At 38.8% G+C, this 16,685-nt stretch overlaps 1 protein-coding gene across 1 annotated transcript in view; it reads right to left on the minus strand.

Annotated features, from left to right (window-relative positions):
* The window catches only part of NPSR1 (neuropeptide S receptor 1), a 322,819-nt gene extending 319,084 nt beyond the window's left edge, over window positions 1-3,735 (minus strand). Inside the window, exon 1 of the mRNA XM_075211286.1 lies at window positions 3,498-3,735. Coding sequence (XP_075067387.1) covers window positions 3,498-3,644 — 147 coding nt within the window. The 5' untranslated portion in view covers window positions 3,645-3,735. The remainder of the gene's footprint in view (window positions 1-3,497) is intronic.
* Window positions 3,736-16,685: the final 12,950 nt, after the last annotated feature.

Below are 16,685 nucleotides of genomic sequence, written 5' to 3' on the forward strand. Positions count from 1 at the left end.
CTTGGTTCTATGGAAACAGCCATTTGAAAGATATATTCTTTAACCACTTACTTTATCCATTAATGTGTTAGAGCGAATCTTGTGTCTGTCAGTTGATGAACGGAAAAAAAAATGGGACACAAAAAAGGAAAAAAAGGAAAAACGTAGGGAGAAGGGAACAGAGAGCGAAAAGGACAAAAATGGAACAAAAAAAAACGAAAAAAAGAAGAAAATGGAAAAAAGAAAGAATTCAATAAGGAACAAATGAAGAAACTTGTTTAGTATGATGCTTTAATGACCAAGGTAACTTGAAGAAATTTGGTTGCAATACCACCTTTATACTAACAATACCCACAATATAAGTTCTAGAATGTGTTCCCCTATCTATTTTGATTATTTGCATACCTAATATACTGTATGTAGACATTTAAGATTAAATATGTAACATGGAGACTAAGGGAAGCAATTTGTTGCTCATCTCATGAATGAAGGATCTCTAAGACAACCAACTTTACCATTTATGTTTATTCATTTTGGGTTTTTAGTCTGGTTCTTCCCATGTACAGTGAGACATATTAATCAACTATATGAATACTGCATATTAATAGCTCTGGCCAGGTGGCTATTTGAGAGTACTTTTTACTTGTTTGAAATATATTTTATGGACTGGAATATGACTTACAAACAGATTTTAACTTACCGTAGGAACTCATAAATACTTCAATATTACTGTGGAGGATTTAGTAAACACTTTACCAAAATCAAAGCAGTGGCCTGTTAATTATGCACTGTAATTTCTGAATAGCAAGATGAGAATAATGTGAGTGCCTTTCTGAAGGTGCTGACACCACAAGCTCTGACTGTCGAGGGGATATAAAAAGGGTTCCATGAACTGTTTCATTCAGTTTCTGGCACCCCAAGCATAGTACATGGCATTTAAAGAAAACACTATGTGCTGCATTTGGTGATGTCACAGGTGCTTCCCTCGTAGAATGTAGTTGCAGTATCAGGTCTTTCCTGTACGCTAAATGTTTTGTATCTAGTTCACATTGGATCACATTAGTGCTAGCTAAATTGGAGAAAAATCAAACAAATCAGTCTCCACATGTTAAAAATTAGAATGAAAAATGCAAATAAATAAAAACTGAAAAGAATAAAAATATACAGCTTTTATTTAAAGCGGTAACACTCCTCTACATTTAAAACAAAATATACATATTTCATTCATTATTCTCAGGAGAACTAGCTGGTTATATATTAAGGATATTAGTTGTCTTGCACTAACTATGTAAAAGTTACAAAAAGCAGACTCTTGAAAACGTGCATTTTTTTGTAATTTTACCAATTGTTCCCAAGATGCTATCAAAAGAAAGTTATTGTAGTTCCATCATTCTAATCCTTACCAGTAATGCAATGGTCGTTCTTGGGGTATTGCCCAATAGTGGAGATGTTTTATTAACCTAATGTCTCTCAACTTAGTGCCTCTAACCTGAATTGTTGAGGAGAGAGAGTAAAGTAAATTAGCAACATTTGTATTGAGGAGGTTCTTCCTCATTTTATTTTGAGGGATACTGGACTGGGGTAATGCTGCCTTGACTGTCTTGAGATGTTTGCTCGGGGATAAATATCCTCTTTGGCTTTATTTGATGCAGTCAGAAGCTAAAGTATCAAAAAAATACCCTCTGTCTCTTGGTGAGGCTTTAAAAAGGCCCACATAGTAGTCTGGAGGACTGGGATAACATTGCCCTAACTGTCAAGTGAAGATGTATGGGGCAAAGTGAACATAATAGGTATGAGCATGGTGCTGAGGCCTTACCTAACTCTGCTCTTGGGGTGCCAGGAAAGGGGCAGGACTATATTACTATTAAACCCTGTGGTATCTTTGGATGTCACAAGCAGGGTCTTTGCCACTAGAGATGTTCAATCATTTTGAACTGGTTCACAATTTGATCGAATTCCACCAGATTGAAGGTCTTGACGAGGTTCGAGGAGCTATATTCAATGTATGCCAATATGATTATGCAGTTCCAAATTTATGGGTCGTGTTTGCTATTTGCAGTCAAGGTTCGCCGTTAATGTGTGCATTTGAACTTCATTGTTTGTGTAACCTATTTACATTAAAAAATATTAAAAGTTTTAAAATAGCTCTAAAATTTTATGTTTGAGCTTAAACGTCTACATTTTATATATATATAAATATTTTTTTTAAATTCAAACAGTAAAAATTAAATGCATCCATTTAAGCTGTAACATGTTCAAATATGTTAGCTTTTCTCCTTGCCACCACCCATTCCAGTGGCATATTTGGTGAATCTATATTGACTAAGGGTTCAAAAAAGTCTCTGATCAGTAAACTTCTGTTAAAAAAAAATTAAAAAAAAGAAGGAATACCCTTAAAATTGCCCCCTCTTCACCCCTTTTTCTCATTACAGTGATTTTGGCCCACAAAAAGAAAATCTCTTTACTACTTAGCTCCACAAAATGATGCACACCTTTGTGTGTACTCTATAATTTATTAAGAGTTCGATTACTCCGCTCAACTCCTCCCCTCTGATTGTGCAAACTTCTGCTACACTGCAAACACTATGCCTCAGTGGATGTCAAGTGCCCTGTGTGGATTGGTTGATTCATACACAGGTGTAGAACCAGTGATGTCAAAGTATGAATAAAATACCTACATTATCAGCTTTTTGGCCTGTAACAGTCCCTATTAGGACTCTGTCCTACAGATGAGGAACTTTAAATGTCTGTAATATAATGGTATGGTAATACTTTAACAAGGAAAAAGAAAGCTGCAATGGAATGTTAGGTTAACACTGAATAATGTATTTTAAGCTGTTATGTTTCTTATCTGAAAATTTCATTTTAGGGACTTAATGGTCGATGGTGAAGAGTTTTTTAATGTATCATCGAAAAAAATAAATAAATTTAAACTCGTTCAAAGAAAACAACATTTTAATCTAATCATACTAGCAGTGAACTAATGCTGTATTCCACGCATCAAATTGTGAACACACAATTTTGTGTCATTGCACCAATATAATTTGTGATTTGTTAAATGGAAATTATGGGGAAAGACCTACCTGTTTACAAACAGTTTTAGAACTTTTTGTACATGTGCTATTTTGCAAATGCATTATTTATATAGATTTATGTTTTATTGCATGATCAATTCACTTTATTGAGTAGCTTTATTAAGTCAACAGAAAATGTAATTTCTGGGTATTTCATTTTTAGTTACTGCCTTTTCATATTTATTTGTGTGATCATACTATAATAGATTATTATTAATAGTGATATTGTTATTATTATTATTATTATTCCATTATATAAAATGTAAATTGTTATTTAAATGGAAAACCATCATTTGATAAAAATATCATGATTGACCAATGTAAAATATTTTGTCACAAATGTAAATAAATCCAAGCCAAAACAATGTGATTTTCTCTTGCAAGAAAACAAGCATGCATAATATATTTAAGTCTACAAGTGTAATACATGCAGTAAAACTGTACCTTAAAGGAGGTGTAAAATGATTGCCAGTCATCTTCTTCCCCCGTATCTGTAGAAGAAATTGTTGATGTACAAGTTGCAATAATTAAATCCAGTCTTCTTGTACTGTCATTTGAATCAACACTTGCTTCAGTAAAACTATCTTGCATTGCAAAGTCTGCCTGTGCAGTGGCTAACCACTGCTTTCCTTTATGTACGAATCAGAAGCAGAGAACTCAAAAGCACAAACGAGAACACAGCTTCTTTGCTCCACCACTGGCTAACTGAGGAATATAGCTTATGAACAGATTCACTTGAACAGCAACAAAAACCCCTATTCAAGCTGTACGCATCATCATTGACGGAGCACTGTAATAAAAAAAAAAAGAAAAAAAGATAGCCACATACTCCCACATTGCAGACAATTGTATTTCAGGATCCTGCTTTTATTGATAAACTGATCACAAATGACATTGTGCTGCAACATATAAGATAAAATGTGTGACTATCTTTTATTTCAGCTATATATACTTTAGAGGGATTCCTGAGAAATGTACAGGATTATCTCCCTGGCAGATGCGCCTCTATAGTATTTCAAACGTGCTTATTTATCATTATCGAGGCAGGATTTTCTTTAACTGTTAACTGTCCTAAATCTTATAGGAGAACGCATATTTATGGTGGAACCCCTGGTATGACCATACAAGTCAGTCATGCCAAAGGAGTTAACTACACACTAATGTAAACATAGTAAAATAAGCATTGCACAATAAAAGAAAAAAAGTGAATAAAGAAAACAATAAGAAACAGGTTAAATACCAAGATCAAAAGAAACTAAATGGACTATTTATCAAAATGCAAAGGTAATGATATATTTTTTTTATCGCTGCTTATTGTGAAAAGAAAAAATTACTTACCAGCAAATTTTAAAAAAAAAAAAAAAATCATCAATGCATTTGAATATTAAAAAAATCATAATGGCAATAATGGCCTGGATTGATCGATAAGTTCACTTACCGCTTTTTCAGGCTAGTTCCTGTGCATATACACATGCTCTCACATGTGCAGTGGGACTGAAATCCAAGATTTGGTCTTTCAGTTTCACTAATGTAAATATGTAAAACATAGTTAAAAAAAAGATAAATATTAAAATGCTTAAAAAAATAAAACTTTTAAACATTGAAAAAAATGTTTTATTAAAAGAATAAAGATTTTTTTCAATTATTTCAATATGTTATTGTCATTAAAAAAAGATTGTGTTATTGCCTGCAGTAGCGCTTTGCTGTTTAGAGTGAAGGACAAAAATCCCTATAACTTATAAAAACACGAGTTTTTGCAGGCAATAGGCTTTTTGCCCTTTAATAAATCTACCCATAGTACTGAAAAGCAACAAAAGAGTAGAGAGCAGGAATAAAAAATAGGCTGGGGCAAAAATAGGCTGGTGAAAAGTGACAAAGTACTTTAAGGATATAGGTTTGCAGAATAAAACACAGGATACTCAGGAAACAGACATAATATTCTGAGTAAGTACAGATAATGCAGGCACTGATCTCTCAGGAAACATGAAATGTGTTACCCATGGGAACAAGAAACAGGTATAGTAATCAGAGCTAACCTATATTCTATCTTCTATATTTGTTTTTGGACAGACACTTTGTGCAAACATCCATCAACGGTGTGGGCAAAAGTGCACATGCATGGTCAGAGCTGGATTAAAGGGGGGTGCCGATGGCAGTCTCAAGGGATGCCAGTGGGGGGACATTGTGTTACTTGGTGGCCAACCCCTCCTCTGGCACTAGCCTCCTTGATTCATGTGGCCTTGGATCTTATGATCCATTCCTCCCTCCCCCCTTCTCCTATGTGTGGCCTCCCCCTAACCCCGGAAGACACAGATTTCACATGTGATGAGCACCACATGACAGGTGCCAACCGAAGTGTGCAGAGAGCAAAAGAGGCAGAAAGAGGAGTCTGTTTCTCTAATACAGCACAGCTGGAACATAGAAAGTGTGAATGAAGATGGGGAGGAATCTTAATATAGTGTGTGAGGGAAGGGAGGGGGTTGTCTTAATATAATGGGCGAAGGAAAGGGAGGGTTGGTCTTAATATAATGTGTGAGGGAAATGAGAGAGGTGGATTAATATAATGTGTGAAGGGTGGGGGTCTTAATATAAAGTGTGAGGGAAGGGAAGAGATCTTAATATAATGTGGATGGGAATTAATTTAATGGTAGAGCATGGGTGGGGAGTAATTATTTCATGGGTGCTATTTTGTTTGTGAGGTAATAGTGAGGCTATTTAATTTAATGCTGAGACTATGTAATTTAATAATGAGGCATTTTCTTTTAAGGTGGTGTGAAGGGACCTTTAATTTAATGCTGGTGTGGTTTGCGGGCTTTTAATTGAATGTCGGACTGAGTTTTGGGAGAACAAGATTTATTTATTAAATGTAAATATTAAATATTTAATGTCAGTGATTATTGCAGGAAATTGGTATATTTATTAAACGTAAATGCTATTAATTTATTTTCGGGGGGTCTTTACTGTAATTTGGGAGAGAGGTAGACTGTTAATTTAATGGTGGCCATGGGTCTGAGCTAATTATTTAATGGTGGGTGCTAATAATTTATTTATGGGGAGATGGTGAGGCTACTTAATTTAATAGTGGGGCCTGTTAATATAGGTTGAGGTGACGAGACCTTTAATTTAATGCTGGGATGGTTTGGGGCTATTCATTGATTGTGGGGCTTAGTTTAGGGAGAATGAATATTTATTAAATGTGAATGTGAATTATTTAAGGGGATGGTTGCAGGAAATTGTTATTTATTAAACATAAATGCTTTTAATTTATTGATGGGTGTGTTTGGAGGTAGGGAAATATGTTTATCTATTAAATGTGTATGCTATTAATTTGAGTCATGGCTGGCTGGATAGAAAAAGATCTATTTGTCAAATGGGAATATTATTATTTTAATGTTGAGGCTGAAGGGAGGCCACATTATTAATTGTGGGTGCTATTGATTTAACAGCAGTTTTCAAAATTTTATGTACCCATTTTTTACCCAAATAGAGCCCCTGACATTCCAGGATCCTGACAAGCAGCAATTGAGCTAAAGACACCAGCAACCACAGGAAGTGAGAGTGACAAGAACAAGTTAGAGAGAGCAGGACCGTCTCCAACTGTCCTGAATCTGGTGGAACAGTCCCAAATGAGTTAGACTGTATTCCTTACTTAGGATTTGGTCCAACTGGAAGGACATTTGGGACAGTTGACAAATATGTGTCTAAAATATTAGTCTAAAATTTGTCTAGAATGATAACTAACCAAATTACATCATATGCCCCCCCCCCCTTTCTTAAGTGTAACAGGCCCCCATAGAGCCTTAATCCAGCTCTGTGCAGGGTATGATATTAGACATTACAATGAGGCCTGTTGTGCCTTCCCTACCCTCCTCACAAAATCCTCCATCTTCTCTGAGGTGGCGGAAGTAAGCACTGTGGATAAAAGCTGTATTATGCATTATTCCAGAATCCAACATATGGCACCCTTATGCTCCAAAAATGTAACACTTTAGTACACAGAGCCCTTATATTTTATGCAGGAAAATAAATTTTTCATCCAGTTGACAGAACAAAAGCATGGTCCACCTGTATGTAACCCCTGACCACAGGGTACTCGAGCGTACAATGTGGTAAATGTAAATTCAATTACGCAAATTTGTCCCAAAGCAACTATCTACAGGTCGTTAATGTGTGTTTGGCCATTAGTGGTCAGCCTGGGAGAATTCTTACCTGTCTCAACCATGACATGTCTATTTATTAGGGTTGGATAAAGGCAGGTTGATGGTAAAGGGTGGTATAAGGAAAGGGTAGTTGCAAATTAGCTTATAACAGTCCTATAAAACAAGATAATACATGTTAGTTTAGGACAAGCATATTACAGGTGTTGGCACATAAAAAAAACTAACAATTAGTCACTTTTTATTGATAAAATGCAGCAATAATAAATATATCTTCACTTTGATAAGCTTATTTCTGAATTGACTTCAAGGGGTATATTTACTAAATTGTGGGTGTCACTCACTAGACCGTGAGTGCCTCTGCGCTGGTGCGTGGCTCCCTAGCCTTCCTGCCGGCACCTATCTTGAACTGCGGCCGTCCGCCATCCTAATGGTCTGCGCATACGCAGCTCCCAAGAACTCTTGTGACTGTTGCTTTAAATCCAAATTGGTTGATCAGGCAACTCCCTATTTAAGGCACCTGTGTGCATTACCTCATGGCCTGATCTTGGAGTCTCATTTCCTGTGAGTCTCTGAAGGTGTTCCCTGTGTTCTACTAGTGTCTTCAGTTTCCTGCTGATTCCTGATCTACTCATCGCTGGTTTCCATACCCGCTACTTTCTCCTGCGTTCTACTAGTGTCTTCAGTTCTTGTGGATTCCCTGTGCTTCTCATCGCTGGTTTCCATACCTGCTACAGTCTCCTGTTTCCTGCCTGTGTCCTCAACTGGACTCTGATTACCGGATCTACTCACCTGTGGTTTCTACACTGGTCTCTGCCGTCCAGCGTCTCTGCAGTTCCTGCATCTCCCTGTGGACAGACTGTTCTACTGAATAGCGGTATGCCTATCTGTTATTGACTTTCTATGTTTACTCTGCATATCCGCTAGGACAAGTCTCCACGCTCAGCAGCGGTATCCATACCCGCTATAGACTGTAATTGTTACGCTGCATACCTGTTTGGAATTAACCGTACTACTCAGTCGTTATATGCATAACTGTGATTAACTATCCATTATTGGCCTGCATATCTGTGCTGAGCAAGTCTCTACTAAGCAGCGCCACACATACCGTTATATAGACTTTGTTGGATACGCTGCATACCTATTGGGATCAAGTTCCTCTGTGCTCTCAGTGTCTGCATCTTATTATCTTTGTATGCTTCCACTCATCAACACTTGTACACATCCTCACCTATTAAGCAGTGGTACAACTTGCTATACGCAGACCACTGACTTCCCCGCTACCTACCTACACCTGGACAAGTCTTCTCACCATAAGCAGTGGTACAACTTGCTGTACGCAGACCACTGACTTCCCTGCTACCTCCCTGCATCTACTCACGTCCATCCTGATCTCCGTGTTCAAATCCGCCTTTCCACTATATCAGCTAGAGGCTGATTCATTGACCATATATTGCTGCAAGTCACTGACTTTCCTATTATTTACTGGCATTCTCTCTCCATTTGCTGTGATATCTGTTCCGCTAGTCACCCCGCTACCAGAGGACCGTTGTGAGAACTTCACTACTCTGGTAAACCCAGTCATCTGGTGAAATCCTGGGTAAGACTCCTAGTGCCCGTGACAGTGGGATTCAAAAAGTGGAGATGTTGCCTATAGCAGCCAATCATATTGTAGTGTTCATTTTGTAGAATGTACTAACCAAATGGTAATTAAATTAGATTCAAGTGGAGCATTTTAGGGTGTGTTTCCTGTTTTGCTATTTCCCTCTACAAAAGTATGTGATTTTTCCAGTTGATCAAAGATTTCAGAGAATGCCTACTTTCAGTTGGGTGCCCTTTGCTCCTTCCAGGTGTACCCTTTCCCATGATTATTTCATAGATGTCGCTAATCCCAACAGTACTTTAGGAAAAAAAGTTGAATTTAACAGAGGGAGTTATGAAGTGGTGTTTTCACTCTTACAACCATCCAAATTTACTTGTGTGCCCATAAACCCGCAAAACTTTTAGAGGTGCAATTTAAAGGATCTACATGTGTGGGATCAATTTAAAATGTGTCACACAGACAAGTAGATGTATTTGTGAAAAAAATCAATAAGGCACTGCATTTGTATTGCAGCTTGAAAATGACAACTGCTAAGAGGACAGATGTTTAGAATCTTTGCTTTTTGCAAAAAAAAAATTCCAACTGAGGCATATGCAAATTATTGTGTATAATATTATACATCTTTTAATAATGAACTGTTTGCTTGAACCAGAAATTATAAATTTATAAACCGATTCACAATTTATTAGTAATGTTATACTGCAGGTCACGTATGGGGAATTTTTGCATTTACCACAATTATTTTGCTCATCTCTAGAAGTGATAATTATTTGATAGCATTTTAATATGTATATCAACTGAAAGAAAAAAGGTGAATCCCAGAAAAAAAACCACCTTTTAAATATTCAAGAAAAGTAGTACTTTGTCTAGATGATAACACCCTGATTTGCATCAAAAATTAATAGCTAAGCTTAAGTGAGACTAATTAGACTGCATATTTTTATAAGTAGTCCTGTCTACACTGATTAACTATTTACTGTATTATAATTTTAATATACTGTAAATTTGAATTCTGTTTCTATTTGTAGAAAGATCTTAAATATACAATTTCATTTAATTTTCTGATTTTTTATTTCTTAAATTAAAGTATGAAAATATTTAAGATTGTAAACATATTTTACCACCTTTCCGCAACAGTGGAAAGTTGGTAAGAGCCTAGCTTTTTAGTGACTTGCGAATATTAGAGATGCACGTGCTCAGTTTTCTGAGAACCGAGCCCACCCAAACTTTGCCGATCCAAGTACTGAGCTGAGCCAGTTCAGTACCTTTGCATGCCCTCGGAAGTGACAACGAAGCAAAACGTCATCATTGCGGCGCAGGATCTCGTGAATTTTGGATTCTATAAATACCACCCTCTACGGAGATCCAGAAAAATTTCACAGAGAGACACAGAAAAGCTAGCACGGTTAGTGGCAGTGTCTAGTGCAGTTGGGCAGCATCATATCTAAAACAGAAAGAGGAGGGCTCACACAGAAATAGGAGAGATCCCAGTGTTGTTGCCAGTCTACAGTCTACGTGCCATTGCTCTATTGTTAATTGTCATTGCTGAAATAGAAATAATAGGGTTGTCAGTGTTCTTCAACATCTGCAGTCACATTGTACTGTGTTATTATAGTTCACACAGAAACAGCAGAGGTCCCAGTGTAGTTGCCATTCTGCAGTCTTCGTGCCATTGCTCCATTGATGATTGTCATTGCTGAAATAGAAGTAGTAGACTGTCAGTGTTTTTCAAAATCTGCAGTCACCTTGTACTGTGTTATTATAGCTCACACAGAAACAGGAGAAGTGCCAGTGTTCTTGACAGTCTGCAGTCTATGTGCCATTGCTTCATTGATAACTGTCATTGCTGAAATATAAATAATAGGGCTGGTAGTGTCTCCAGTCACATTCTACTGTGCCATAGCTCATCCAGAAATAGGAGATGTGTCAGTATTTAGTGCTGAAACAGATATTCAAATAATAGGGCTGGCAGTGTTTTTAAAAGTCTCCATTCACATTCTACTTTGCCATAGCGCATACAGAAACAGGAGGGGTGGCAGTGTCCTTGTCACTCTCTTGCCTCCAGTCACATTGTTCTTGTCACTCTCCAATCTTCAGTAACATTGATCCTGTCACTCTCCAGTCTCAGGTCCGTTGGTCTCACACAGAAACAGAGGTAGCAGTGTTCATGTCACTCTCCAGTCTTCAGTCATAATGTTCTTGTCACTCTCTAGTCTCAGTCATGATGATACTAATCCTTCTACATCATGTGCTAAATCCTGTGTTCCAGTGCATAGTGATTTTAAGTAAGGGAAAGAAAAATGTAAAAAAAAAGCTTGTACCTTTTTAAAGAAAATAATACCTCTCTAATAAAAGTGAAAGTTTAATATAGGAAAATAAAATTGCCAACATGCAATTCTACCCAAAATATTAATATGCATACCAGCATCAGCTAGCTCCCTTCTCTCAGCTAGATCCCAGCCCCTGCAATCTACACTGTCATCATCCTCACCCTCATCAGTGTGTACATCATCCACACACAATACTAATTCATCCCTGCTGGAAATCACCATTACAGAACTCTCTGTACTTTCATGTAAATGCCAGTAATGGCCTTCCCCGTGGTATCCGTAGTTCATTTTATGACAGAGCTGTCACAATTTTTGGGCAATTCTTTTTGACCAGACCAAATGTCAAAATGTTGTGCTGACTCATCTGCATCCCACTGGGTGTCTTGGGAAAGCTAAATTTTGTCCTAGCAGCAGTTGTCAAAGAACAAGCGGTAGTACATCATGTCATGTACTACTTGAACTGTCAGCTTGATGACCAGGAGCTCATTGCATCTCTTGAGATCTGGGTCAGCTGGAAAGAAAGAGAAGACATAGCTCTTAAACCTAGGATCATGCACAGTTGGCAAAATGTAGTGATCTGATTTCAAGATGTTGATAACTCTCGGATCCCGGCGAAGCGAATAAAGTACTTGATTTACAAGTCTTACATAGTTAGTTGAATTGCTTAGTTTCATCTCCTCCTTCAAGAATCGTGCTGCTTTTTCAAAAGTCTAATTAGGGGAATCACTTCACTCAAGCTAACAGTATCTAATCTCACTTCACAGGTGACTACTTCGAGTGGTTTCAGCACCTTGCACAACACAGAAAGTATTCTTCACTGTGCTGAACTAAAGTACATTTCCCCTCAAATTTGATTCTTCTTGCAGCAGCTGCAATCTCCTACATGCTGTTGCAGAATGCCAAAAATGACCCAAATTATTTTTGGACACAGACAGCATCTCCTGCATATTACTGTCATTTTTGTAAACAGCTTGGTACCACCAAGCTGATTGTGTGAGCAAAACAGGGAATGTGATGGAATTCTCCCCACTGTAATGGGGAGTTATCACAAATGACATATCCTCAGGAGCATTCAAGCGGGATTAACCATGTTGCAATGACATACCTTAGTTTTTCAAACAGGCTGTCATCGGTATGCCTCTTAGTGTAGCCGATGATACACAAATGTAGGATGATACCACTTTGTATTTGCAACAGGATGAGGGGGATAATTGTGTAGCTGACAACGGCGCTAATGGGGATGTTTATGAGGATGATGTTGTTTGTGTAAGTCCCGCACCAATGGAAGCAGTTCTTGGCAGTGATTAGAAGAAGGCCATTGGCATGCCTAGGCATAAGACCAAAAAGTCCACCTCTTATGTGTGGAATTATTTTTACCCAATCCTTACAACAGTTGTCTAGCCATTTGTAGCATTTGTAAAGCAACACAGACAACACCTTCTTTATCAAAATCCTCACAAGTGATCAGAGTTAGTCCTGCATCCAAGTTGCTAAGGCTAGATGACTTCTCCCCTCTCCAGGATTACTCTGAAGAATTCTTGAGCATTAGTCCCGCTGTTGCTGCTGGGGGTGGATCTTCAACCCTGAAGTAGACCAAGAAGAAGACTACTAGTAGTTTACAACAATGGACTGTTAAGCAATCGTTTGCAAGAGGAAGCAAGTATGAAAGCTGTCACCCAGTTGCAAAGCGGAACACAGATTCCATGGCGACTATGCTAGTATTAGATCTGTGTCCAATATCTACAATTAATCCAGCTAGTTTTATACAGTTAAATGAGGTTCTGTGTCCCCATTACCAAATTCAATCACGACACCATTTTACTAGAAAAACAATTCCTCACCTCTACCAGAAGGTTCCAGAAAATGTAATTATTAGGCTACAAAATGCCATTCTACCCACTGTACACTTAAGCACAGATATGTGGACAAGTGGAACTGGGCAAACTAAAGATTATGTGACTGTAACAGCCCACTGGGTTGGTGATTTGCCTTCACCAGCAGGAACAGCAGCAATATGTACAAAACAAGGCCAGATTATTCTGATGGAGGCTACTCTGTGTATCAATGGCTTTACTAAGGCATACCGCTGACAACCTGTTTGAAAAACTAAGGGATGTCATTGCAACATGGATTATTCCGTTTGGACTCTCCTCAGGATATGTAATATATGATAACGCCACCAATATTGTGAGAGCATTAAAGCTGGGTGAAATTCATCACATTCCCTGTTTTGTTCACACAATCTACTTGGTGTTACAGAGATTTTTGAGAAATGACAGGGACGCGCAGGAGATGCTGTCCGTGGCCCAAAAAAATTCTGGATTTTCTGCAACAGCAAATAGGAAATTGCCACAGCTGTAAGAACAATTTATTTTGCCCTGCCACCAACTGAAGCAGGAGGTGGTAACAAGGTGGAATTCCATGCTTTATATGCTTGTGAGGATGGAAGAACAGCGAAAAGCCACCCAGACTTACTCCACAAGCCATGGCATTGGGAAATAAGGGGGAATGTATTTTAGTCCAGCGCAGAGGAGAATACTTTCCGCGTTGTGCAAGGTGCTGAAACAAGTCAAAGTAGTCACCTCAGCTTGAGCCAAGTGATTCCCTTAATTCTACTTTTGGAAAAGCATCTTGAAAATTAAAGGAGGAGATGAAGCAAATAAATTATGCTAAGTATGTCGGACTTGTAGATGAAGTAATTTAATTGTTTAGCCAGGATCGAAGAGTTATCAAATTCTGGAAATCGTATCATTACATTTTGGCGACTATGCTTGATCCTAGGTTTAAGAGCTATGTCTTCTCTTTATTTCCCACTGTCCCAGATCACAAGAGATGCAATGCGCTCCTGGTGAGCAAGTTGACAGCTGAAGTGGTACCTGACACATTGGTGTCCCCGCCTTCAGTTTCTCAGACTACTGCTGCTAGGAAAACTTTGCTTTTCTAAGAGACACAATGCAGATGATTCAGCAGAACATTTTGACATTTGGTCTGGTTTAAAAGAATTGCCCAAAAAGCGTGACAGCTCTATCGTAAAATGAGCTACAAATTCCACGAGGAAGGCCTTTACTGGTATTTAGATCAAAGTATACAGACTTCTGTAATGGTGGATTCCAGCTGGTATTAAATAGTATTGTGTGAGGATGATGTACATATTGATGAGGATGATGACAATGTAGATTGCAGGGGCTGGGATCTAGCTGAGAGATGGGAGCTAGCAGATGATGGAATGCTTATTAATATTTGGGTAAAATGACATGTTGGCAATTTTATGTTTTTCTACAGTAATGTTTCACCTTTATTAAATATGTGTTTTTTTATTTAAAAAGCTAAAAGCTTTTTTTTTACATTTTTGTTTTTGACATTTATGTTACATAGACTTCTGTAATGGTGGTTTCCTACAAGGTTCAATAAATATTGTTTTAGGATTATGTACACACTGATGAGGGTGAGGATGAGGCTGAAGATGATGACAACATCTTGCCACTGTAGAGTTCATTGACAGTACTGTTACCTTAACTGTCTGAAGCCCATTGTTATCTTGTTTTGTGGGGGCCCAAACAAGCCAAGCACTTCAGCCACAAAAGTGGCACTCCTTGTCGCTGAAGGGGTTGGTTTGTTAAAGTGTGTATGTTCTTTTTAAGATCCATTATAAAAGTGGGTGGGAGGGCCCCATTTTTCCTTTCAGCTAGCGCTGTGTGTGCAAATGTTACCTACATGTGCTATAAGGGCTGAAGTTTGTTTTCTATCATCCTTTCATTTGCTTCTCTCTCATATGTGTGACCACATACTTTGTTTTTCACTGGGTTCACCATCTCCAACTGTGTAATAGGAGCGCTCTGGGTGATGGTGATCTCCTCGTCTTCATCTTCCAAATCTTTGTCTGCAGGGGCCGGTGACACATCCATTTGTTTTCTCAGGTCTCAGGTTAGCTGTTCTTTAAACTGGACATATTATCATCTGCCTCATAAGCCCGTGCAGTAGATAATGATACACAAGCACCACGTGAAGGGAAAAAGTTCTTAACCCCTGAAGGGTATACATGTAACCCCCTGTCACTGTGTGTATTATGGGGTGCAAAGGGTACACAGTGCACCTCCTTCTCAAGCCCTGGCTAGCTGATGGGCATGGGTGTAAATGATCAGGGGGGTCCCTGCACATGAAGGTGTTTCTTTGTAGTTAGTGGGACACCAGGGATGCCACTTTGGTGCAGTGTAATAGAAGTCACAATAATTTGGGCGCCAGACCATCTCTATGATAAACTGAACTTCTATTTACACTCCTCTTCCTCCAGCACGATAATCATAATGGTTGCAGCAATAAACAAAAATATATACATCTCCTTACTCTCTCCAGCACAGTTCTTAATGATTAATACGAATATGGTTGCAAATATCTTATTACTCCTCCTGCACAGTTCTTAATGTTATCCAGACGTTAAATAACATAAATCATAGGTCTCTTACACTCCATACTCACTGCAGATCACCCTTTCTGAAGGGGCACTCACATGGATGCTAACAGGCAGGCAGCTTCTCCTCCATGCAGCTCTGACACACTCTGTGTACCTCTCAACTGCAGCTCATCCCTCCTCTGCAGGGATGATGTCTCCTGTCGGCTCTGACACTTCACTCTGTGTTCTCTCAGCCTCAAGATGTGACAATACAGCTACCATGCCTCTTGTTGCAACTCTCCTCCAGGGTCTCTTCCATGTGAAGTGTCCCCCTCTCCCTGGCTCAGTCACCACGCTCAGACTTCCAGGCAATGCTGGGGGATCCTGGACCTTCCACCCCACTCTCTCCCAGGTCCCCAGCTACCATCTCTCCTCTCCTGTGCCTCCTCTCTCTCCCTCTCTCTCCTTTCCCCCTTTCTGACAGCCCCTCCTTCTTCTCCCCTAGTCTCACAGACTAGGCTGGGTTAACACCATGGTAACCAGTTTATTTAACTTTTCATAAACTTCTAGCTTACCCTCTACGTGACCCCTCCTATATTCACTGAGGTGCAAGTTTTTACTAAAACACCACTAGGGGGCATTACATTCTCCCCCGATTAGCTGGGCACCCTAAACTAAACCTAGTGGGGCTGCCTAGCTAATCTCACTCACACCTAACTCACATATGACCACTTACATGTAAAACTTTTCTACATCACTATTGAATAAAAAAATCACAGTGTAAAGTGAATACAGCATAGCAATACAATGGCAGTATGAATATAAAACACATTTCACATTCCATATCCCACAACACCCCCAATGAATGTAAACATGTGAGTCACAGTTGTCCTGTTTTCTTTCACATTCAAATGTGGCTTTATGCCAAAGCAATGTAGCACCTGCCCATGCCTGCCCATGTCTCCCCCCTCCTGGGTCAAAAAGAGACAGGTGGCTCTCGTGGGCCCCTCCCAACAAATACATCTCAGCAATATATGCAGGAATGGCATTTGACCAGCGGGGTTGCCTTCCCCCCCTTTCTCTCCAACGTGGATGATCTGCCTTTCTTTGCTCCACTTAATCCTCCGGAAGGGAAATATACAGAAGTCTCAT

This window comes from Mixophyes fleayi, chromosome 5 (assembly GCF_038048845.1).
Source record: "Mixophyes fleayi isolate aMixFle1 chromosome 5, aMixFle1.hap1, whole genome shotgun sequence".
Taxonomy (NCBI): domain Eukaryota; kingdom Metazoa; phylum Chordata; class Amphibia; order Anura; family Limnodynastidae; genus Mixophyes; species Mixophyes fleayi.